At 41.3% G+C, this 27,459-nt stretch overlaps 1 protein-coding gene across 2 annotated transcripts in view; it reads right to left on the bottom strand.

The window, feature by feature from the left end:
- The window catches only part of cntnap2a (contactin associated protein 2a), a 304,029-nt gene that overhangs the window by 70,864 nt on the left and 205,706 nt on the right, over positions 1 to 27,459 (bottom strand). For both annotated transcript variants that reach the window (XM_020087434.2, XM_020087435.2), the window contains exons 14-15: positions 26,754 to 26,869; positions 25,197 to 25,281 (exon numbers count right to left, since the gene is read on the bottom strand). In XM_020087434.2, the coding sequence (XP_019942993.2) occupies positions 25,197 to 25,281; positions 26,754 to 26,869 (201 nt within the window). The remainder of the gene's footprint in view (positions 1 to 25,196; positions 25,282 to 26,753; positions 26,870 to 27,459) is intronic.

Below are 27,459 nucleotides of genomic sequence, written 5' to 3' on the forward strand. Positions count from 1 at the left end.
TGCCATGGTGTGTATATGCAGTATACATCAAGACGCACATTTAAACACATACACACGCTGTGCAGCAGAATAATGGAAATATCAATTTACACACACCAGATATGAAGGATGTGAGAGACAGAACAGTGGCCATCGCAGGTGATGGACTGTCCTGACCTTCACTATTGTCGGCATCGAACAGTAAACAGAAATCATATCAGAGAGAGTGAGAGAGAAACAGAGAGAGACAGAGAGAGAGATAGAGGGAGGGGGGAGAGAAAGAATACAGTAATTGGCCAGCAGGGTGATATAAGAAAAGAGAAACACTGATATCAAATCGCAGTGGATTGGTTTAGAAGCGGATTCTTTACTAACAAGGCACAGCAACACACAACCAATGCTTTATCTTCTTTTTTTTTTTCTTTACTTCTTTCTTCTTCAATTGTATTTTTACTCTATGGCAACAAACCTTCATAAGGCCTCATGAATTCAGCTGCACTGAACAGAATATATGAGACAGAATCCAGGAGTTTCCCCTGCCTGCGTGTGCTCCTCTCCTTCTCCCTTTTAAACTATATATCCTCATTTTCTCTGTGTTTCTGTGCACTTCTCTCGTTTCCTCATCGCCCCGTCTAGCTTCTTCTTTTCTATCTGCACCTCCCTATTTGATTATATTTCTCTCATGCTCTATATCTGTCCTTTTCTTCACACAACTGCATTTTTCCTTTTTCTGCTTTCTCTCTCTCTCCTACCTCTACTCCTTCCCCCTGCAGTCCATCTGACAGTATGAAACATGACCTCTCACTTTGTCTGAAATCCCTGAAATCTTTTTTTGCAAGTGAACGCACACAAACACACACAAAGACATAGACACACAAACAACTGCACATACGTCACAAAATCCCAAATGCTATTTTCAACTGTTCCAGAGCTGGAGGAAGACAGGGGCTTATTGAGATGAAGCATGGGGCCTTGGGGGTAACAACGTGTGCATGATTGTCTGCTCTTCCAGGCCCCTTCCTCCCTGAAACTACAGAAACGAAAACCCCAGTAGTGACTATAGCTAACCACCAAGGGAAGGGGAAAGAAAGAGCAGTATTTCAGTTATCTGTCTTTTGCAATTTGTCACCGTCCTCTAATGGCAAACTGAGCAGTTACGCTATCGCTCCCTGGAAGAAAAACTGGGATTCCTCAATCAAGCTGTCTGAGGAAGTCAGGTGCTGGTCAACCCAACTTATATCATCCCTGCACAATTGCTAAAAATAGATGTGATGGCATTAAGACTTGCTATGCTTTTGTGCTTGGAATAAATTCAGGCTGTCTTGAAACAAATGATCCAGTGAAATTAAAGCACTGCAGAATCATGTCGATGGTTGTCATTATTCAAACACTGAAAGCCATTCTTACAGCTTTTGCTCTGAGAAAGAGTTAAAACCTTAGTTTCGACAGTAATAAATGTTTTCTCAGTTGTTTTAAACACTAAAATATGTTATCTACAGAAACAGCTGTGAAAACACTCTTGAGTGCACTTTGCACTTAGTTCTGTTCTAATCAATCTCACTCGTGCATATGAGAGGTTAATATGTGAATATGTATTTCTATATGTGTGAGTAACACATTACACAATGCAAACAATGTGACAAAGAGATGTAGAAAGAAAGGAAAAATGAGGCTAAGTATATCCATAAAGAGGCCTCTAAATGGGCTCAAACGTTTGAATCCCAATATTTAAAATATATATATACAGAATTATAGAGCAAACATCAGTCTTTTCATGTGTTTTCATGTGAAAATTCTAAATTAGTCTTTGAATTTCTATTTCACAGACTTTAAGACACACACGAAAGAGAAAAGGGGTTATTTCACACCGAAGAATACGTGGAATACAGACAGGATGAGGCGATAGAGAGAATGAGCAGAAAGAGAAGAAAGACTGGAGAAAGCCTGTAGTTGAACAACACAGAAAGAGAGAGCCGGCAAGTGAAAATGGGAATACTGTGAAGTAAAGACACAGGAATGGCTGAACAACAAAGTGAATTCAACTGTTGGTGTTCGCAACAGTCATGCTACGTTATGTGATCCTGTTAGCTTTCCCGAGTTATTGTACTATAAGCATTGTGGGGCGGGAAGCACGGAGGAGGCAGTAGGCCTCTCAGAGCCACAAGGATAGAAGAGTAAATGACAGATGATACACAGATTTAAACACCACAGGATGGCCCAAGGCAGGCTGGGAGCTACAGAGGAGTACCCTTACACAGTAACACAGACACTCTGAGTGCACAATGAAGCAGGTAAACTCTGAGGGACACATGTATGAAGCCTGCACACATGCTGCTGCATATGCACACACTCAGGAGCACTTGCTGTGCCTCATTTCAGGGGCTGTTTCCTTTGAAATCTGCATCTCACTTGGTTTCTCCAAACTGACAAAGACAAATAAACTTTGCTCCATGTAAAAAACTCACAATCACGTCTCCTGAAGCAGTTGGCCTCAAAAACGGGACTTTGCTAACGTCCCATCTGAATTTGCATGCACAGACATGCCTCGCTATCACGTTGAGAATCTAATCTCAGTTTACAGCCCATCACGTGGCACGATTCTTCCAGTGCACCCTGAAAACAGATTATGATAATTCTATAGCTGTCTTGGAAGAAGGAGTTACGTGAAAACATCAGTGGCCTCCGTGTAACCTCCTGCAGAGGAGCACAGCCAGGCACATCATCTGGGAGATCTAATAACACATTCTTCTGTACAATCTTTCATTTCCCTCGTCTCCGCTTGTTTCTCTGTTCTGCATTTTATTTATTTATTGTATTTTCTTTCTTCCTTCTCTCAGTTCTCACCGTCAACTCTTTCTTTGTTTTTTAAATTTCCACGGCTTCTTTATGAATACATATATACTCACGCACACACAGCAACAGCGCTTTTGAAATGGGGTAAAACTCTGTGATAACATCGAAGCCTATTGTAAGTGTGCAATGTTGCTGACAACAAGGATAATAAAAAACCCAGAGCTTCACATTGAGGCAGAACGGAGGGAGAGCGTCGTGGCATCTTAGAGTCTCCAGCTGTAATGTTTTGTGATGGTGTGCTATTTTCCACTCCACAAGGCACAAAAACCGCCATGTTCCAAACAATACACTATCTTAGTGAGAAGTTGAAGGCCCCGACTTGAATTACAAATAAAACTGGAAGCGAAGGCATATAAAAGAAGGAAAGAAAGAAAATAACCTCCGTCGTTTGGAAGCTGTGTTTGTGCAAAGGAAGACGGTCAATGGTAAGGCAATACGAGAGACAATGAGGCAATGGGGCACAAATGGGAGGCAAGAATTCGACTGTCTGTGGGGGAACATAAAGTATATGGATACAATCAAAGAAAAGACTAAGAATTAAATCCTGAACCCTTGAACTCCAGACCTTTTAGTGATGTAACTACTTGAATACTGATTAAAAATTGTATTTCAGTAAAGTGCTACGAAAGAAATCTGCATTTCCTGCATACAGCCCCCTTAGAAGAGCCACACCATCTTTGTGCTAATCTAACTGATTGCTGGTTGCAGTGTCATCTTTAACATGAGCTGCTTTCAGACACACACTGAAGTCTGGACATTTTACTGAAATTTTCCCCAAAGGGCTGAATGTGAGAAGCCTTTTTCAGAAAATTTCCTGCCAGCCGCCTATAATAAAATATCCGGAAAATATCCAAGTGAGCCCATGTGAGAATACGGCGGAAAGAATTCACAGCCAGAGAGTGTTGAAGGCGTTTCGAAGAGGCGACAGACTGAGGACTGGAGGAAAACAAATATCTCAGGATGGAAAAGACGTGCCAACTACAAGATGCAGGCGAATATGTCGACATGGAAAAACAAGAAGATTCAAAAGCTTTTGGTGATAAGATTTTATACAACATGTCCTGCTTCCTGCATGCAGGCACCACCCTTCGCCTTAATGTTCCGGAATTGTTCCTGTTGTTTTGAACGCATCTAATAAGGACAATCTCTTGCTGTGTTCCTTATATGTGAAAAACAAACTAATTTTTGTCTGTAAAGAGCAAGAGAGATATGAGGGTGATGTCAATTGTGTCAATGTCTCTTGTAATGCTGCACCACAAAGTGAGTGTTTCCCAATAAGGTTAAGCTATTCCTTTGAAGTCGTTGGATTTGTTCCCAGCAAACACTCGTGACTGATGTGTTTCTCCTGATTAAACAGGGGCCGCAGCGACTTCAACAACAGCATCAGCTGCTGCCGTGGGACTGACAGAGGCTGGAGACTGTGGGACCGTATAGCATCTGGATATGTTCTATTACATAAATAAATGAGGTCACTGCAGGAGACATTTCAATTTGTGAGCATGAACACATTTTCCCGGATTAAGGTCCTTGAATTTCTCATTTTGCATTCACTTCCCTTTGCCTGTTGAACACCGTTATGGTTGTGGATTCAGCACCTCTGTGGTGTGACTTTAGGTTTATTCTCAGAGGAGGTAATTTGGACATCAGGCACTTAGCACTTTGATTGGACTCACAATTTATGGACTAAACTGCTGGCTTGGGTTGACACAGACCTATGTGGGTATAGGAGCACCCACAAATGACATCAAACTCTTTGCTCCTGTAATTGGATGGGATTAGTCTGGGCAGAGAGAGGCAGCCCTAAATGTGGCGGAAGCACAGACACAATTTGCATATTTCAAAACAATAGAGGGTTGTAACAAGCGAATTTGATAAAAGAATGAGGAATGTTGGGGATTTAGTAAGACTGGGTCCAGGTAATCAACAAGACAAAGATCAAAAGTTTAAGTTATAGTCAGATTTCGCCATGTTAATTTATACTCCAGTGGAAAAAGGGTATATTTCATGAAAGAAACAGCATCTCACAATTAAAGAGTGGATGTTTTGGAACAGCATGTATATTTAATTGAAGGAGGGAGATACATGTGAATATGTGCTTGCCAGGCAGACTGAGATAATGAGCTAGTTTACCTCTGAGCACTATTCCTCCCTATTTTTCTCGTCCCTCTGCTGGGATCTTTAGCCATGTGTTCAGAACAATAGAGGGCCAACACTCACAGAGCCTGGAAGAGGAGGGTGTACCTTCTCTGCTCCACCTTGGCTTTCACTAATGCATCGTTTTTACCACAGGAGTCCCTCCAGACATTTCAATTGTAACTTTAGTTACCAAAAGGGAGCATCTTGAACTCAACTTTGGATCTTGGCCCCTACAGTCTTTAACTTGCTGGTCTAGTAATTGAGTTAGAGGCCTGACTCAGGGAGCCTAGAAGTTCTGTAACCATTATTGAAATGGCACCATATTCACACCGTCTCACTAATGTATGAAGGTTGCCTGGAATCAAACTCTGGCCTCTTACTGGACAAGACCTTTCAGAATTCTTGGGGTATCCCGCGTGGTGCAGCTGCAAAGTCCTCCATGTGATAACAGGGTACCTACTCTGCTTCTTCAGATTTTCCATTGTGACTTTAGTTACTAAAATTGAGCATTTTGCTCAAATCCTATGTGAACTCAACTTAAGACCTTGGCCCCATAGTCTTTTACTTGCTGGTCGAGTAATTTTCACCAAATAATGTGTTTCCGGATGTGAAGAAGAGGACTGTGCAGCTGTGTGGCATCAGATTCTTGTACTGCCTGCAGAAAGACGAAAGTTTTCGACAAGGAGATAATGGATTCCTCCAACCGAGTTGACTCTGCTGTTTTTCCTGCTGCCACTAAGGAAACCAGCTCACCGTGACCGCCTGAGGAGCAAGACAACGGCCTCACCAGTGTGCAGCCAAGGACTACACTGAAGCCACACCGGAAAGATCGACACACACTACACACACTCCTACTGATTTCTAAAACAGCTAAAAGTAAGAGGCTTGTGTCTGGTCAGGAGCTTCAGTTGTTAACACGGTATTGTGAGTTTGATTGTCTGTAAACTGTATTGATGTTGTCATGAAGAACTGTTGTGTCCTGTGACTGCTGTGATATACTGTGGAGTATTTAACATGGTTTGCTCCTCATTTGATTGTACTCTCACACACTATGGGCCATTTTTGTTGTTAGTGAAGCCAATGAGCTGCAGTTTTACTGGTTAAAAGACCAGTACCAGGCCTGACAGACGTTTGTTTGCCTGCTGTGTCTCTTACTTTCTCCCTCCTTTTGCACTCACACCTACACATATCCATACACAAGCACATCACTTACCACACACACATCTGTTGATTTGCCACTTTGCTTGTTTGGTAGCACAGTCACTTGAACACATACTTACTTGTTGATTGTGTTTGATAACAGATGCTTGTAATATTAATTGTTGATCAGTATTTCTGCTGTTATATTTGAATTCTGTTATATTTGAATCAGTCATTGTTATTGAGGCTTTATTTAGAGTTTGGTTATTGGCCCCTTATATTGATAATCATTTTCAAATAACCAAACTTGATTATACCTGTGCACAACAATCCCTAGCATTTCCTTATACCACAAACAAAGCATCATACAAAAAATATTCTTACATTAGTGTTCAGACAAATTCATATACACCTGGTTGTAAATTGAGATTCCAGTTTGTTGTGGTTATCTTAACATGCTGTTTCTTGAATTACAAATACAGGCTTCTGTTGTTTCCTCTGATGTCGGGATAGAATAACCTGATCTAACCTGGTCAATCTAACTTGAACTACAAGACATGAGGAGATGTAAATTAAGTGGGCACAGTGACTTTGAGGTTCACTTGATGCATAATATTCATTAAGGAGATCTGCTAAAACAAGGAACACAAACAACATAAGCAAATGTACTACCATCACTGATCTGTTGCTTTTTACTTTTCAAGCATGAACTCTGAATCAAAAGATGATATTGATTCACTTTATACTTTAATAATCTGACCCATGACTGTCACATCCATTATCTGTGCTTATAGGAACACTCCAACAGCTAAAGTCATTAATCATCCTTCATCAGATTATCAGTTTTGTTGCTGTAGCCAAGGCTTGGAGAAGAGTGAAGGAGGAGGTCAGACTGCAATGCATCACTCTGGGATGAACATATATAAGCTTAAAAGAAAATAAAAGCTTCCACGTGTCTGTGCAATAGGGCCTTAAATATATTCAAAAAAGCAAGTTCAAAATAATTTTCGGAGCACAACAGGACAAAACTGGCTTATTTTACCAAGAGGTCGAGCTCTACTGTGTCATAGAAATTCTGAGATTTAAGTCATTAAACGAGTGAAAAGACTGAAATCATGCTCTATGATGTGCTGGAGCATAACCCCCCATTTAAACATAAAAGGTAGAACATCAGTGGTTCTCTGGCTCACTTAGAATACGACACCTACTTGCTAGCTATGCACACCTTCATCCTGCACATGCATTTTCAAAATTATGACATTTTGAAATAAATGACTATGACGATGAAATAAAAAAAAAAGAGGTGTGCTGATTTTGTGAAGAACCATGTTGATTACGAGCTGACGATCAGCACAAACACCAGTTGCTGGAGGGACCATTTTACACCAGGAAGTTTACACCGGGTAGCTTTAGAATATTTGATTGGAAATAACTGGGATTCCTGCATAGTTAACTGTCACATGTGAATGGGGCCTGATGAATGTGTGCATGTTGTGATTTCACAAACAACTAGTTTGCTTTGGTTCAAAGGAACATGAGTCAGTTTTCCTGGTTAGTACAGTTCCTGTGCTGCTGGCTAGGAAGCTGTCAATCAAACTGTCCAATTGTTTAAAAGAATACGGTGTATTTTTTTCAGTACTTGGACACAATCATTTTATACTTGTGAACCTTTTAAACATTTGACTTTGCTTTGGTGGTTGCTGACACATAATTCTGTGCTATGACCGACTCAGAACACAAGTATGTATTATTGCTGCACATGGAATTTACAGCGCAAGACAGTGAACGGAGTGAATCTGCATGCAGAGCACTTTCTCGAGCAATAGAGTACATCTGCATGAAAGGCAGGTTGAGATCCTGGAATCTTTGTAGGGTGTTAGACATATAAATTGCCTTTTACGGTGTGACATAAATCAGAGAGGACGATGCATGCACAGCCTCTCTCTTCCTCTCTTCCCCCACTCAACCTTTCTTCTGAGATATTCCGAAACAAATACATCAGCCCTTCAGTTGTGCTCTTCCCTCTCTTCCCTTGGTGGTGGTGTGATGGTGTGTGTGTGTGTCTCTCCCTGTGCTGCCTTCTGACAAAAGCTGCTCTCGACAAGCCAAGCCTGCCTCCTCTCAACACCCGTCTTATCAGTTACCATTGTGCTCCATCACGCTGTGGTTCACTGGACACCCCCCCCCATTCACCACCCCCACTACAATCCCTCACTCTCATCCTCACCTCCACCCTTAGAGCGGCTTGTCTGACCCAGCTCCATCCTTCCCTCCCAGCTCCTGCTTACCCTTCCTCCATCTCATTTCCTCAGTCTGCGTGCCGCCCTGCCTCAGACCCACCCATCTGCGCTCCATTTCCTCCTCCCTCTCGTTCCCTCCAGCTCCCTCCCTCCGTCCCCTTTCTGTCTTCAAGTGTTTATCTCACCGCCTGCGTTCCAGTCCTCCAGGCAGGCAGGGAGACAGAGAGCTCTGTCCCCCAGGTCAGTGACCCTTGTCATGGGGACAAACTGCCCACTGCTGCTTGCCTACACAGCTGGAAAATTAAGGACTTGTGGAGGCGAGAAAGTTCAGAGTGACTGTGTGCTTGCATGTGTGTGTGTGTGTTTGCAACAGACAGAGAGGTACACATGGATCAGTCTGTGTGTGGGAAAGAAAGAGGTACAGACAGATTGGTGTATGTGTGTGTGAGAGTATTAAGAGTCTATTCAGTTTTTCTATTTGTGCGGATGTGTGTGTTTTACTGCGTGAGTGTGTGAGAGAGAGATCAGGTTAAACAGTCTTGTTTAGAGAGGAAACATGCTGCAGATGGTTGTGGGTGTCCAGCTGTTTCTCCATCTAATGGGTTAATGAGTATCACAGCATCCATCCAACTCACTATCCCCCTCCTCTCTTTGTCTCTCCATCCCTCCACCTCCCTCCCACATTAAACTGCTGGCACACAACCACACAAGAAGCGAATAGTGAACAGCACATTTAAAAAAAGACAACCATTAAAACTGCCGTACCATTTTTGTTCCCATCCTGGAATTATTGTCGATGCCAAACATGACCCGCTGTTTGTGCTCTACGAAGGTATAAACTACAAAGCTAATGCCCAGGTTGTGTTATGATGTGTAACATTACTGCTGGTGTTTGATCCTCATCCAAATTGATCGTTCTCTGGAACTGGAGAAAAACACTAAGCACAGTCAAGATAATTGTTTACTAGATTATTTTCTAAGGGGCTGTTTGACAAAATTACTTCCTGGGACTGGCTGAATTAAACTTTAGCTTAAAAAAACCTAAAAGTTCCGCAAAGCACTAGCTTCAGAATATTTAAAAATCAGGCGGATTGTGAATTAGGTTTTTAGAGTGAACATTCAATAAATGAACACCAACAAACTAAAATGTCAGAACATAATTTGGCAAAGGCAATATTCATCCATATTTTAGTTTTCATCAAGACCCAACAGTTCCCAAAAATTCAATCAAGCTGCACCAAATTACCCAAACTCATAGGTAGCAGTCCCCTAAATATCAAGATCCATGAATGATTCCCTGGGAAATGGACATAATTGCCTGATCTTGCAATATTGAAGAAAGTGATTAATTCCCGGATGAGGAAAATCTGCGAAACAAATCATAGCCTTGTGTCCCATCCTTCCACCAAGTTTTGTGGAAATCCAGTTAGTAGTTTTTGCTCAATTCTGGTGACCAAGAAGCCAATCAGTCAACCAGCCCAACAACCAAACAACTAACGAACCACCCCAAAAACCACATACTCTGACTCATGTTCAAATCCCCAGTAACATGTTGACTTCTTAACTTGGTAAAAATGTAACATGTGGCGGTCAAATAAAACAAACAGACATTTGCATACTAATGAAATGTGTAAATTTAAAAAAAGTATAAAACATATTTGTACGTATTTCTTCTATAAAAAAGAGTGACAACTGCCAGTACAGTGTTACTTTCACTAGAATGAACTACACTTTTCTCTTCCTGCCTGCCTGAATCATCTTCCCTGTGATTCATCTTCCCTCTCTACCCCAGCAGAACACCCATGAACACACCTCCAGCAGTGCCAGCCTGAACCAGGCTAAAGCATGCACTTCAACGCTGTGTCTGCAGGAGCTCAGACAACATACAGTGATGAGAGAGGAACAGGACGGCTGGACTTGATCAGGAAAAATGGGTTGACATTTGGACCCATGCACTTCAAGTATAATTCTGCTGAGAGTAAAGGGTAGTGTGTGGAACTGTCTGGAGTGAACTCCCATACCTTCCAGATGACTGGGAAGACGTTTTACACCACAGTGGCCGAGGAAATGTTCTGATGACGGATTTTAACTACTTATATTCAGTTTTTTTCATTTTCCCTCTTTCACTGATTAACTCTGTCAGGGAAGTTAAATTATCAACCCTGTTTGTTTGTTTATCAGCAGAATTGAATCAAACCAATGAATTTCCTTGAGGAAACTTGAGGTGTGGGCCAATAAAGACCCCTTAAAAGTTTGATGTGGAACCGGACATATTTACAGATTTGTCACAGCATGTTTGGATTTTAATCTGGTTTAAAAGGATAAATATAAATATGAATTTAAAAAAGCACAGTCCTCTTACAGCTGTGGTATCTGGTTATGCTCTGTAAAATAGTTGCCTTGTTGCTTGTTGCCCTCTCTCTCAAAGTATAAGATTAATAAAGAAGCCTACATCTATCACTTGGATATTAGGAATATGTCAAGTCGATCATAACGCTGTCATTTGTTGATACCCAGGAGGACGTTTACATGCACAAGCCCTCGGGAATCAAAGGCTGTGTGTACAAACACGCTGTACAATACACAAGGAATATGCATACACAAACAATCGGAGCTGAGTAATTACAAGAGAATGTCACATGAAACATCAACATTCGATAAGACAAACATCATGAATATTCATGCGTTTGTTTATTATCCCTGGGTGAGAGACAAGACAAAAACCAGTGCACGGAGATGCGTCACACAACAAAAACACACTGGCACACAACAACACACCATGACACAGGCGGGCGCGCGCACACACGCGCTGACATTCAGGCATCGATATAAACACACTGATATTAACACGCTGCGACACAAACACACATGCTATGAAATGCTATCAAACAGTTGCACAACACATATTTTCCAGATGACAGGTACACACTGATTCACACTGACCCACAGAACCCCTCTTATTTTTATATACGGCTGCTGTAAAACTTTGTCTCCGTAACTTTCCCTGGGTTAGTTCAAAAACCCCTCAAGGTCAAGTCGGATAATCAACTTTCCTCTGTTGCTTCATTAGCACCGCTGAGTGATATTTCCTCTGTTTTTCTCCTGTTGTTTTTCCAATTGGTCTAATCTCTCTGTGCCCCAATATCCCGCTGTAATCCGAGAGCTGCTTTAAAACAGCCTCCAGTGAGCAGTGCACACACACACACACACACACACACACACACACACACACACACACACACACACACACACACACACACACACACACACACACACACACACACACACACACAGACACTGTGCACTTACTGATGCAAACACTCTGCTGCATGCAATGACACTAATGACACTCTGGAAATACTTCATTGCCCATCACATATATGAATATTGGTGTGTGTGTGTGTGTGTGTGAGGGAGGGAAAGGTATAAGGCAAGAGACAGAAATCATTAGTATGCATATGCAAATGCAGGGATGCATGCGTACATAATGATGCAGGATCCTCTTGCTAGTGTGCTCTATCACTGAAACCTCCATGTTTGATGATCAGTTTGCGGTCATATGCCACAGCTCGCCATGCATCCGATGTCGCGGGCAACCTTGGTGAGGACAAATGAAAAGGCGAAGATGGCTCCAGAAGACTTCATAATTGAGATCAAACTCTCAGCTCGTCACAAATGAGAAGACAATGTTATAATTACTCCTCAAGCGTTGTTTCTATTTTTCCATTTGCTTTTTATCTTTCTGCCAGGCGGTGGCCATATGGTGCTTTGTTTATGTATGTGTGTGCTTGTTTGGGTGCGCTGGATTTGTGTGTGTGTGTATGTGCACATAAGCGCGAGCAAGTACAGCTCAGAAAATCCCATTAAGGGGGATATGTATTGGTTTGCAGTGTTATTCAAGGCTTTCTGGGACATTAGTACCGACATATCTTTCAATGTCAGTGCAAGCGGCAGAAAACAAACTAATCTGCTTCTCCTTCTACCCTCCTTCTCCTCTCCCTTCTCCCACTTTTACTTATTTTCTTCCCTCTCTGTCACTCTGCATCAATCTTTGTCTCCCATGCCCCCTTTCTCTCCATTTATTCCCTCTCCTCATCGCTATGCTCCAACATTTTCCTCCTTCCTGTGCGTCCTTCTCTCCTCATCACACCATGAAAGTCTATACTGATAAGCAGTACAGGCTGTTTTTTGGAATTGCACACAGGTTGAAATTGTGTTGGAGTTATGCTGTCAACCTGTAAACAAAAGAAAAAAGACGTTTCCTCTACTATCTTATGTGCTCAAGAGCAGCGAAACGTCAAATCCCGACAGGACACAAGAGAAATACGCAAATAAAACGCACAAACGTATCTCAGTTACACAGTGCATGAAGGCCAATTATATAATGTGTAAGCTAAAAGCCAGGTGCTTGCTTTGTTCAAAGTTCTCAATAAAACACACAGATATACTCACTAAAAACAACAGCACACACTCTGGCTGTTATAACAGGTACACAATTGTTTTTACCCCTCTAATAGAAACCTGTCTGGATGACAGGTTCGGTATGTTGAGTATGATTCTAACCTGATTTCAGAACATGCAAAGTAGTTACAATATACAAACACATCACCCACAGAACAATTAGAGGGACACAATTGTTATTGACACTGTAAGATCAAAACAACAGCAGGAGAGAAGACAATGAAAAAGCCAGTTAAAAGAAAATGTCGGTGCACAGGTTCAAAGTGTTGCTCATCATTATAGCTTCAAAACATCCAAACTCCTCTGTCTGACACGTGTTTGTCTTCTAAAGGCTCAAACTGGGTTTTGACAAGTTGCTGTGGCGGTGTGAAGATCTTAAGGTTTTTACACCAGGTTACTTTGACACTGATTCATCATCTCACTACCGGGATTTAAATTCTTTCATCTCTGCCATACCTCATAACATCATAGCATTATGTCAGCAGTACCCATAGACTGTAAATAAAGATGGACGACACGACTGCTCCCAAAAGTGAAGCTAAATCATCTTGATCCACTCGTGGTGGCTGGCTGCTGTATGTGTCATAAACCAGCTCCTTCATGTCAGTGGATTGGACATGGACCAAATCAAAAAGTCAAAATACACATCAAATAAATGTTTCTCAAGGATGGATTCTGTCATCTTAGGTAGTTCTGCTCTTTGTCTAACTCTGCCAAGTTCGATTTTAATGAATCAATTTGATGCTATAATACCAAGGTGAAACGTCATGACTGACAGCTGAGACTGACTCGCGATTGGCTGTGTGCGTGTATCAGCGGGACCTTGATGACGTTGCTCCACACCACGATCACGACTGCACAGACTCTGGCTCCAGGTGACATAGCAAGAGCAAAATGGCAGCACCGGTATCGAGGTTGTGTAAAATGAAACTTGCAGCAGCAGTGAACTAATGTGATATGCAGAATGAATGACAACAGCTGAATCGGTAAATTCCAGAAAAATTATTTGAATGGATTTCTGTATTTTGCCTCAAATATCACTTTCTATCTACAAATCGTAAATCTTTGCTTAATTTGAAAATGAAGGTAGCGGGTGATGCGACATTTAATTTTACTGCAAAGCACGTGTATATGGACAAATTATCATTATCAGAGTCGATGGGATTTCATCGCTAACAGCTATGGCTTAAAGGTCATGTCCGTGGTGTGAGAACTTAACACAATGTAAAATCCCTGAGGAGACGGGTATGACCTTGTGTATAATTTATTCATTTAATTGTTAAGTACAGCTACAACCTGATTTTCAAAAACTCTGTGTATTCCTTTTAGCAACATGCTGAACCCTTGGGGCCGTGAAAATGAGAATTTCCCAAAGGAGATCGATAAGCTATCACGTACACTGTATCATCACCCAGTATGCTTACATCAGAAATCTCTCCCACTTCAATGCTAACCATGCTGAGATCTTTCTCTCCGGAGATTCAGCTTAATGCTGCCGTCTCATAACACTCCTCGCCCATTAATATTAGGGGCATGGACATCCATAGGGGATGCACTGATATTAACGCACGCACACACACGCCCACACATTCCTTTTCAAATGCGACAAATATGAATGGAATGCGTACATTAAAATCCTCCATATATTTTTTGGTGGATCAGCTAACTGCCTTACGAAACAGACACACAAGCACACACACACAGACAGACAGACAGACAGACAGAGAAGCCAAATGCACGCACGCACACGCGCGCACACACACACACACGCGCGCGCGCGCACGCACACACACACACACACACACACACACACACACACACACACACATACAAACACCCACCCGCACACCTACAGAGTCAACACTGGTTGATTGGCAATTCTTCTTCAAAGACAGGAAGCCAGAGCAATAATTCATGTTAGTTACTATTTGTTGGAATCCCCTCTGTGCATTAATGCGTGTGTGTTGTGTGTGTCTGTGTTGGGTGGTGCCTTTGTATATAGAGCCTTGGGCCCACCCTTCAGCAGTGAACATTTCAGAGAGGGGATGAGATAAAAAAAAAAAAAGAAGAATAAATAAATATATGGGAAATGGAGTTGAAAATAGATAACAGTGAGGGAGGAAAAGAGAGGAGATGCACAAATAAAAAAAAATCTTAACTGAAAAATAATAAAAAATAAAGATAAGGCTCGCTTTGTGCAGATGTTTGTGTCACTGCGTGGAGAGGATGTTGCATTGTGTGCTCGCTCATGATGCTCTGCCTGTGTGTTTTATTAATAATAATTACGTGCAGCTTTGAATAGCGTGGGTTCCTACGAGTTCACAGACATGATGGGCACCCACTTTGTTGCTCTCTCTAGCTATGTCCTCATTCCTCTCCTCTTTTTATAGCTGCACCTTACACTCAACTGAAATGCAAAGGGAAGAACACACCATCATCCCTACTATAACTCACCTGGTCTGCCCCTTCTTTAGTCCCAGAAGACAATTAACAAGTTTAATGTCTGGTGTTGAACGCCAGTGCACGCAATGGCTGTAACAAAACCATTAGCAAATTGTTCGCAATTCGATGTGCTGAGTGCTGCCTTTTGTGTATGGATAATGGACTCCGTTGCAGGCTCTTTACATTGACTGATGTCTAATTTTCCCTGAAAAGAGCAAAGGCAGGAGACAACAGTCTGCGTGCACTTTGTGAACCTGCTCTGAAACAACAGCCTGTTATCTGGGGTGTGATGTTGCACCATTATATGTATATAGTGGAAGCCTTTTATTACTCCAAGAATTCCCAATGACACCAAAAACTACAAACTCAAGATGAAGTTTAGTGTCTGAAGATTAAAAACTTACTTCACTTCCAGTATTAATTATGTCCCCTGCCTTTGATTGAATTATGGATTAAAACATGATAGTTAATTAAAGACTAATATAAAGAGTAATAAAAATTAGCAAACGTTGTTTTTGCAAACACACACTGCTCCCACTCAACATGAGTCAGAGCAATTTATAGCACATATACATTCATGTTCATTCTTCAGACACATGGCACAGGAAGCTGCTTTTAAATAACCTGCTAATCTGTTAATGATGCACGCACATGTTTTCAGGATGTATGTTTACAGCAAATGAAAAACTGGACTGAGTCATTTCTTATTTGCGCATTTGAAAAATCAATATAAATATTACTGAAAAGTGCTGAATCTTTACCTCAGCCAAGGAGATTATGTTTTCACCCCTGCCCATCGATTTGTTTGTTTGTCAGTAGAATTACACAAAAAAACGATTTATAAGATTCCCAGGAAATGTGGTTGAAGAATGTGGTCCGGTCAGGGATGAGTGCATTACATTTTGTTGAGAATTTGGACTTTAACTTTCTTTAACATTGCAAACTTGCAACATTTTCACAATTTTCATGGATCATGAAGAAAAAAAATCAATGATTTTGTGCAGTTTGATTGAATTCAAGGGGACTGTCGAGTGCCATTAGTTTTTGTTTGTCAGCAGATAAAACCTTCTGGAATAATGGGAAATGGGCCAAGAAAGGACCCATTACATTTGCACAGATCTGGACAAAGGGGTGAAAATAGAATTTCTTATTCACTTTCCTTAATATTGCACGTAGGCAGCATTTTTTATTTTCCAATGGAATAATTCATGCATCTTCATGAAAAAATCTGATGTATTTAAGGGAACAATATCTAGTGAGTGTGAGCAATTTGGTGCAACTTGCATAAATTTAAGGGACTGTTGTGCCTTGGCGGAGAGATGCGCTATACTGGCGCCACTTCAATTTTATTGACAGTGTTTAAGTTGTAGTTCCAGTCATGTGCACCTGCTTACAAGGAAGAGGTCAAACCTTGACAATCATAGAGCCTTCACCCCGAGGAGACGTCACCCAGCATGTCTGTGCTTGTTATTCTCCTGCATTACAAATGAATAAATACATTCCAAATGTGAACTTCAAAAGACGACTGTTAGCTTTGTGCGCAAACCAGTTTACCTGGCCCCGGGCACCTCACACCATTTGATCTGTAGCCGTGTCCTGAAATAGAGCGCTAATTTCAGGTGCCAGCAGCAGTGGCGGGCACATCAGACAGACTTCGCTCAAGCGAAAAATACGAGAACGTGTAAAATGCTTTTAAGGAAAGCACAACACCTTTTCATAGAGCAATTTGCATTATCCTCGTATGACTGGAAAACCAATCCATCCAGGTTTGTGGAAACCCTGGTTTGACTGTGCTCAAAATATTTTTTAGGAATAACAGTTTATATTCAACACCAAACTAAAGTGTTCCCCGCTCATTTTAAGATTGCATCATTTCATTTTTAGGAAAGTTCTTTGACCCTGCTCTCAAGAGGGGAGGGTTTTCATATGAAGGACATAAAGGCAGAGGATGTATATATTTGTGAATATGGGCTATACAAATATAATTTGATTGTTTTATTGATAATTTATCAATTAGGCTTTTTTCTTCCGCTCGGGTAAATTCCACGATTGTCTATTCTTATCTTTGTGTTAAGATAGAGTTTGTGGTGTGTGTTCCAGAGGAGAGTATTTAACATGCGGGGGGGGGACGCTACAGCCTGTGGGCAGCGGGTATAGACAGCTCACACACTCATGCAAACACAAACACACACACTGCACAACAAACAAACCGATACAGATACAAACATCAAAAGCTTCACCAGCGGTTGGTGATGTATCTAGAAACAGTTACACCACACACACATTCTCCATCTGCACACACTGACATCAGACTGATTACACAAAAAAAAAAGAGAGTGACTTTCATGAGTTTGTGAAACTATGAGAGAGAGCGAGAGAAAAAGAAGTTGAGGTAAAAGCAAAACCGAGAAAATAAAAGAGAGAGAGGGAAATGAGAGATGCTGCCCTGGCAAACACCTTATTACTCCAACTTAATGTACTGTAAAGTGTTATACTGTCTTACTTCGACACCTGCGCCTGTGTAGCCATAAGCTGTAAGTGTGGCACTCAGGTAGGCAGACACGGGGCGGGATAAGACACACGACTCTGTCAACACAACATATGACAGCATTATCCCAGGCAATGACGCATTACCAAGGCAACAGCAACCAGAGAGCACACATTATGGGATGTAAATGATTTGGGCTCTCCGCGGTGACGGATCGTACTTTGTTGTACGGTCGCTCTCACTAAACACCACTTTGTCACGAAAAGGGCTCACTCGTACGCCATCAAACGCACACACAGGTTTGAAAAGCCATCACAACCCCCCACACACACACACACACTCCTGCTTTTTCTTATTATCTTCCGCACCACCACCACGTCTGTCTTCAAGTGCCCTCTCTTCTAACCTATATGTGGACGACAGGAGAATTGTCTCAAGCCAATTCCATTCGTTAATTTCCTATAGCCATATAAAGCCCAACTTAACGCGTCAGCCCCGAGTTCCTCTTATCAACTGAGCGAACCCCCCCGCCCCCTGGGGTCGGGAGGCCAAAACGCCGCCTGCAACCTTGAAGGGGAGACGGATTCTCATCAGTGCATTTAAAGCAGGGAAGGATAGAGAGGATAATTTAACGTTAATTAGCATCTTGCTACAGGGGGTAAGGAGAGGAGAAGAAGAATAAAAAAGAGAGAGAGGCAGACGCTGGGCTGATGGGGAAAGCAAGAGAGATGCCTCCAGGCCTCTGGTGATAGTTCTCCTTTTTCTTGTATTTCGATATATTAGCCCTTGTTCTCTCCTGGCCCCTGACTTGCTTCTTGCCTGGAGTGCTTTCACAAATTAATGACACTGTAACCAGAACATTAGTCGGGTAATGAAAGACGTGGCACAATCGGGCAGTGTGCAAGCACAATAGGCTAATAAAAAAGAATACATGACATATAGGGAGAAGTTGAACCTAATAATGACATCATCCCAAATAGTTAAAAACCAATGACAAGGCCCAGACTAATCATATTTGTATATTCTTCTTTCCATCTGCAGTAAAACCGCTAAAAATATCAAAACAAAGTAAGAGGTGTTGGCTTTAAAGGCAAACTGCAGAGGAGTGAGCACAACTCATTGCAGACTGGTTAAGGGACGTATTTTTCACAATAAAACATAATTAGACACAGACTTTTGTAGTTTAGATGTCAGCTAGCTTTGTTCACATTTCACAGCAGTGCACCATCATTGGTACCTATTGTTTTTGCACGCGTGCACACACAAACACACACACACACACACACACACACACACACACACACACACACACACACACACACACACACACACACACACACACAGAGACAGACACAGAGAGAGAGAGAGAGAGGGAGAGAAAAGCAATTGTTTGCTGCTGCATCTGTATAGTTTAATGATGAACATCAAAAACCAAAAAACGGGGGGAAAAAATAAACAAGTTGTTAACTGGTGGTGCTGTATGAAGTCATTAGGGTGTAATTCAAGAGCTGTGACCATTTGTATGTGTGTGTGTGTGTGTGTGTGGGGAATATCACTGTGGCTTGTGAGGTAATAATTGAGACCAGAAGTGCCCAAGGAGTGGACGGGAACAAGGCCACGCATACACACAGCCTCATTATCCTGAGCCGCACTCGTCTCATATCTATGGACACCCAGGTTTCTCTCCTCTCCTCCTTTTCTCGTAACCTTTTTGTTCCACCAAAGACCAATTTTATAACCTGTGTTTCTGTGCATGGTTGTTACGGGTCAGCCACTTTAACACTGGACTTCATGCAGCCATGAGTCAAACCATTTGAAGAACATGCTGCTGGTCAGGTAGCGTGTTACATTCAATGCCTGACAATAAAGAATATATATCAAAACAACATGCACGAGAATGGCACTTAGAAGAGCGCATTACTCCTCTGAGGCCAAATGGTCCCCTTAAAATGAATCAAGCTGCACTAAATTACACACTGTCATGGATATCAGTTTCCTAAATGTCTTTTTTTAATCAATATCCATGAATTATTCCCTGGAAAATCAGTTTAAATCAAAATCCCTCTCATGCAGTGTAATACATGCACTAGCTCTTGCATAATCTTGGTAAAAACAAGCAAACCAACCAAACAACAGAGAAACGGATTGTCGAAATAAAATGTTCATAAAAGGCAAAACAACAACAGTACAACATATATTGATATGATTATTTTGTATTGTGTAAGCACAGTGACAAAGTAAATGATCTACATCAGATTTATAGAATGAATAGTTGTTTAATTTATCAAGTGTCAGTCTGCATAGAGAGGAGAAGAAGGAGAAAACACAAGCTCTTTAACTTAAAAGAAATAATAATGTCACATTTATTGTCATAATTATCTAAATTGACTGATAAGGAACTTTTTCAATCTTCTTTTTTGGCATTACTTATTATCATTAGTAGTAGTACTTATATCAACCAACCATGTATTTTACAATAATTAATATATTGCATGTTATGAGCAGCACAAACTAATTAATATGAGGCTGAGGCAAACTGATTAAGTAACAATAACAACTTGTGCTCTCAGCTCTGTGGTAAGCCATTTAATCACTTGTCACACGTCCCTTCTTTCCACTGAGTGACCGACATATCAAGATCAGCTGTGTCGGCCACAGCACAGTCGGTGACTGAAGTGTGTTGACAGGAAAACAGGATTTCCAATTGCTTTCTTTCTTCCCTACTTTCATTCCCTCCAGTCTGTAAACCTATTTCTCCTCTGTTCATCGAACTATCCCATGGAGCAGCTTATCATCTCCTAACATCTCTTCTTTTGTGACCTGTAATATTTTAACAGCCAATAAATATGCTAACGTAACAAAATTCTATAATGTCTTGAAATAATGGCGCTTCAAAGCATTTTTACAAGTAACCTAATAACTTTGGACAGAAAATGGCTCTGACAATTGTGACTTCGTGACATCACCCCAGATTAATTGGTTGGGTGGTTTTGCTGACAGTGAGTGAAATCTCTCCTTCACAGAGGAGGTGGATGTGTCGCAGTTTCGACGATCTCATTTTTAGGCTGCTTGGGTTATTATCTTAAAACATTAACATTTTTCTATAATTGAATTTTGCTGCGAGTGTTACAACATTGTCTGTGAATGAAATAAGTTTGACTGCTTGATTACACAACTAGATCACACCATTACATTATTCAGACAAAAAATTGCAGTCAGCAATGTTATACCCAGCCAATGTGTTATTATGCCTAACTCAATCACTGATAAAGTCATTACTGGAGGCAATGGCAGAGGAATTGCTATAATTCCATTGTTATGTAATTATAGAAAATCCAACGTCTTATGTTACATTTGCAAAACTTTTTAAAGATTAATATTTACAAGGGGCACAGGGTTCACTTTGCGGGCACTTTACCCAAATCTTCCTCATATGTGCAGAAAACCTGCATCAGACACTTACAGTACCGAGGGACAGTTCACTGGAATTAATGAACTCATCCATCTGATAGAAACATTTCTCTCTTCATTAACCTGGGTGCTATAAATTATTCTATCAATTGCTTCAGGCAAGTCAGAGACAAATAAAGAGAGAAACAAAGTGTTTTCATAAGTTGACAAAATCTCTGTGAGGCAAAGTGTATGTGACATTGAGGTTGTATTAAATATGTAGAATTACTTGTACACCTCAAGATTTATGTCCAATGGCAAGGGTTAGTGCCAATGCAGATGTGAAAAATGTACAGCCAAGTTTATGTTTGCTTTTCCTGTCCTTGGGCATGGCGGCCGGTGGTCTGTCTCTACAGACATCTCTATACTCTATATATACTATATCTAATGCCATTAATGAAGGAGCCTAGCAATTCCTGCATGGCTCCTGGAGGGACACTGCAAAGAACTTTGGTAAACACCAGGCATACTACAGGAAACTATGGAAACACCTCTGCAAATGGTTTATTAAGGCAAAGAAGTGCACACGAGCCCAAAGCGGTGCTCCCGGAGGAAACAATCTTGTCCAAAAGCCATTTGTTACCTCTCCTTCTTGTCTTTTCCTGATGGTGTGGTTGTATTTTTCAGAGCAACTGCAACTATCTTTAAGGAGGAGACTGCACTGCATCACTGCTCCTCAAGCAAGTTACATCACAGTCGCCTCGTGCAATGACCTGATCTGACAAGCATAACAAGCTTTCGCTTGTGGAGGAGGTGGATGGGCATGTTACATGTCTGACTTTCATGGAAAACAGCAGAAAGCAAACTGAAATATATTGGTCATGAACGTTTGAACATTTCTGGGCTTTTGCTGCATCAATGGCAACAGGACTTCTTTAATTTGTAGGTAATACCGATTTGTCATTATGGCTCACAGCTCTTAAAGACTCTATACCAAGCAGAAGAGTTGTTGAGACCTATACTGCAGCCCTTAAAACTGATACAATAGGAAACCATCAACTTCTCTGCGGGTGGGTTAAGGTCAAGTACAGAACTCTTGAGTAAACAAGGCACAGCCAGACAGATGGGACTCAGGTTCAGGAAACTGAAGGGCAGAATAAAATTGCTTTGTCATTTTACGTTTGAAATTGTAGACCTTTCAAGGAAGCTGTCCACTGGTGATATACAGCACTAAGCCATCATTAATGAATGCATATAAACATGGACGACATGACAGAGTCCCTCAATGTGTACCCGAAATATCTCAATAGCCCCCTGGTGGCTGGCTGCAATATAGGTCAGAAGCACCACCTCCTCTGTGTTAGCAAATTGGACATAGGTCAAAGTGCATGCAAAACATTTGAAAAACACATCATGTACGATCAATTTTTAACTAACTTTGGTTGTTGGTGCCAAAAAAACGGATTGAGACATCATGATTGACAGCTGAGATTGACTTGCGATTAGTCGTGAGGGTGCATCTTTAGACTTCAAAACCTCAACTTCACTTCGCCGTACACAACCGTTCAACAGTCACTGATAGACAGGGGCAGAGACAAAGAGTGGGAAAAAAAAGATTTGAAAAGGAATGAAGAAAATAACTTGAGGTAAAATTGGAGAATTTAAATGATAAATAAGAAGCAGAGTACAAAGTAAGAGAAGAGTGGAGGTAAGTGTGGAGTAAGTGCATGGGAAGGATGGATAAAATTGATACATTTGGATGCAGAAGATGAAGGAGGAAGAGGAGAGAAGGAGGAGGGGTTGGTGGTATATTGTATAGTGTGTCTTTCTAAGTTGTGTCTTTGTACTTGTGTTGGTGCAAACATCCTTTCAAACTAGTGAATGAGGACATTCGACGGGGGGCAAACTGTGTCTGTGAGGTGATAAGAATAATACAAAGGGCAGAATATGTAAAACAGGTGAGGAAGGGGTCAGACAATCAGGACAATTACTGCTCAAGTTTCAAATTAAGGGTGTCCGTCGTGGCAGAATATAATTCCCATTGAACAATTGGTTTATTTTCAAAATGCCAGCTCTGTTGTAATAGATGAGATCGAGATGCAAGTGTACATCTTTATAGCAGTGTGTGTGTGTGTGTGAGTGTGTGTGAGTGTGTGTGTGTGTGTGTGTGTGTGTGTGTGTGTGTGTGTGTGTGTGTGTGTGTGTGTGTGTGTGCCTGTAGTTCACAGTGGAAATGCTGTTGACAGTGTAGCTTGATGAAAGCTGACAGCTAATTTATGAAGCATATTTTTGGGTAAATGATTTTTCCCGGTCCTACATTCTCACTCATTTTAGACTGGTAATTGGATTTCCCTAACTTACAACGTAGTGAATTAAGAGTAAACTACTGTAGTTGATGAAGGACTGATAGACTGACTGAATGTGTGTGTGTGCGGTTGGTGGGTGGGTGGAAGATCTCAGATACAAGTGTGTGTGAGTTCACGCAACATCGTCTTACTGCGAAAAATACAAATTAATAGTGTGAGTGTGTGTGTGTAGTGCCATCTCTCAGAGCAGTAGAGGTTAATTGCAAAGTTTTGGTCTGCTGCACTAATACCCCACTATTACTAACCACCTATTGCTTTACTCCTTTGTCAATCATGGAGTGGGCACGCATTTAATAGAACACACACACACACACACACACAAATATACTTTTAACAAACCTGCCATTTTCTATTTCTCCCACATCCCCTTTCCATCGTCTCTCACTCACTCTAATTGCCAGGGGTATCTTGTCTTTATGAAGCACTATTGGTTTTTGTGTGCATGTGTGTATGAATGTGTGGCTGTATGAAGTATATGGATGAAGTATGTGTGTGTGTGTTTGTGCATGAGGACTATTGATAGAAAACGTCCACTATAATTGTGGCTTCAAAATGCTGGATGCTACAAGTTTGTTTGATTATTAAGACTAGGTTTTCAGAAATGGGGCGAGGGAATGCCATGAATCGTTCCCACAAATATAGTAAGACAAAGGTTTGTGTGTGTGTGTGTGTGTGTGTGTGTGTGTGCTTGTGTGTGCGCGTGCATGCGTTGCAGAAAACGACAGCAAGCTTGCTCAAAGTGATAACCGCAAAGCACAGTGAGTAGACACACACACACACACACACACACACACACACACACACACACACACACACACGTCTTCTTCAAACAAGATATTAGACTAAATACCAAGCATTGACACAGACTGAGCATAACAAGAGTAAAATGCCGCTGCCTTTGTCTCTTCTGTCACCAGCAGTGGCAGCTGCACAGCTGCACGCCCTCCTCCCTGCTCCTCTGTACTGCATAACAACTACACAAAACCCCTGTTCAAACTCTACTATACCAACCATAACACAAATCAAACACATCTGATCCAGGGCAAACCATACACGACTCAACCATTTCGAAAGCCAGCCTAAGTAAGCCAAACCAAACTGACACTAAACCTGAGGCTTGCACAAGTACATTAAAGCCAATCTGACTGAGTGCAAACAAACCTCATGCAAATGAATGTAATCCAAGTTAATCTACTGAGAAATATCCCAGCCAGGACGCCACTGATTTCCAATGGTCTGTTTAAATACTTGCATTTGTTTTCTAGTGCTGCGTAAAGGCTGGATGGAGGCAAGAGCAACAAATAAGTGAGAAATAAAAGGAAAAATTAGTTTTGTACTTTCTCATGTGTAAATTCAAAAAATATAAATTAATGTGTGATCGGAGACTGCTTTTGTTACTTTGGATTGTGTTTTGCTGAAGACACATCCAGAGCAAATTTCCCACGCGGACGATAAAGTCTATGTCATCTCAACACTGAAACTCTCCATCCACACAAGCTTCGGCCACAAGAACAGCTTCAGTGTTTCATGGCTTAAGATCTGGCCATTTCCCCTTCATGTGATTCCCATCATTTCAATATTTATCTGCATTTGTTATGCTTCATTAATTAGGATTTTTCTCTGTCATATCCCCAAACAGACATGCAGATGGGAACAAACATTCGGTCTATCTCAAATAAAGACATCATCCGCAGCTATTACCTGGAGTGTTGAGCAGTCTGGACTTCTGACAGCTGTAGACGATCTGCTGCTCACAGTATTCTGCGCTGGTGGTGATAGCGGTCACCTGCAAACACACGAGCGTGGACACGTATACTTTTATTTCTATGCCATTCAACCAGACAGGTCAATTTAATGAAAAGGACAAATTATCAAGCCTCAAAATGAAACAAAAGTGCACGGTAATATTGTTTTGATTTGAAGGATCTGAAAATGGAACGAGCAATCTATACAAATTAGGAGGGAACGTAATTACAGGACTGATCCACCACACAAGCCCTGTCATCTTACGTGACTCAGTCGTCGTGTACACTCTGCAGGTGGAAACGGCTGTCACTCCTCACTGGAGGGCTGAATGCTGTAAAGCTCGCACGCAGTTTGCTTTTGACGGAGAGTGACAGCTGCAATCTATAACCACTCGCCACAAAGATTAGAGATTTGACTCCTGAGCGTGAGGGAGCAGACTCAGGTAGTTTCAGTCATACGCTGCAGAGTCAGAGCAGCGTGTAGAGGCCTGAGGTGATACACTTGTTATTATGTTGGGTTATTATTAAGCATTAGAAAGAATTAAGACTGGATGAGTGGAGGGGGCTGCAGCCTGAGTGTGGATTATGCATTTTACATACAACGCTGCTGTTGGTGTAGATTTGTCAAAGCTATGACATCAGACATATTGGTTTGTAGCTTGAATGTTACAGTGGTTACAGACTCCATAAAAGGTTATGTTTTCATCTGACGGTCAGCAGGACTGCTCAAAAACTGCTGATCTAATTTTCATGATAATTTGTTGGCATATAACCCAAGGAAGAAATCAACACATTTGGAGTCGGATTCGGATAAACGGGTGAACCAGGAGCTTGTTTTTTATTCTTGTTCGTTTGTTATTTAACATTTAGCCTTGGCGAAAGAGTGTGCTGTCTGAACACCCGTCTCGTTTATTCTGTGTTTTTACAGCCATCACACTTTCCAGGGAAAATGACTCACTTCACTCTCATTGATAATAACTGCAGAAAGGGGGGATTCTCATATTAACAATAACAAGCAATAACATCAGAATATGATGTTATCTGATTTTTGATTATCATTTATTAAGGATTAGAAAACTCTAACCAAACCCAATCAAGGTTCATTCACACAGCTCTGCTCACACACACAAGGTGCTACTGTTAAATTTACCCAAATATCTCAAATAATTACCTGTAAACCTTTGAAGAGCTGACACTGAGTGATGTGTTTGGCACCACAGAGTTCAGCCATGAGAGAAGTGACATATATTTACAGTTTATAGAAACCATTGATTTTTTGTCTCTGCAGTTTTTAGGGAGCAGAAACTGTGTAGATGTGACTTCATAACTTAAAGGTAGACGTTCTTCACAAACCTGTGCTGATGCTTGTTCAGGACGAAGCTATATATATATATATCTACTAAGGTATGTGTGTGTGTGTGTGTGTGTATATATATATATATATATATATATATATATATGTATTTTATTCTTTTATTCATAGTAAGTGTGGGGAAGGTGTCAAATTTCTTACCTGGTCCATAGAGGCACTGTAGTTGACCTGCAGGACGGTGCGTCTCTCTCTACTTGAGCCAGTCACTGTGGTTTTGGGTGGCAGGTTGTTCATAACTGTCGTCCACACTTTGTCCTCTTCACACAAAAACACACACATTTTACACTTTAACTTTTACAACATTTGCATTACCACTATTAACACTAGAACACCTCATCTTTTACTAGTTGTACGTGAAATGTTCATATTAACGTTTTCATATTTTATGAAATTGAAGCAGAGAACAAATAAATTAATTCTTTAGAATCGCAGTTTTATCAAAATTTAGAAAATCAAAATGTATGCAGACACATTACCACAGAGACATGCAGTTGTCATGGCACTGAAGTTTCCTCTGTGTGTTGCAGCTCCAGGGTTTAACAGACTCTTGTGCACTGTTATAACATAAGCCAGTCACTCAGACATCTCCCTGTTCATTCACACTGTCAGTCGTGGAATGTGAGGTGTGTGTGTATGTGTGAGTGTGTGTGTGAGTGAGTGAGTGAGTGAGTGAGTGAGTGTTCAATTCAGTGTGACCAAGGGGCTAGCCGGCGGACGGCAGTGACATTTCATTAAAAGTCTCGCCTTTGCTCCGTCTGCGTGCTCTTCTGTTGCAGACTATCTACTTATTCAACCGTGTGTGTGTCTGTGTGACAGAAGTGTCACTCAGACCATTGGAGCACTCTCA

Source organism: Paralichthys olivaceus, chromosome 17 (assembly GCF_024713975.1).
Source record: "Paralichthys olivaceus isolate ysfri-2021 chromosome 17, ASM2471397v2, whole genome shotgun sequence".
Taxonomy (NCBI): domain Eukaryota; kingdom Metazoa; phylum Chordata; class Actinopteri; order Pleuronectiformes; family Paralichthyidae; genus Paralichthys; species Paralichthys olivaceus.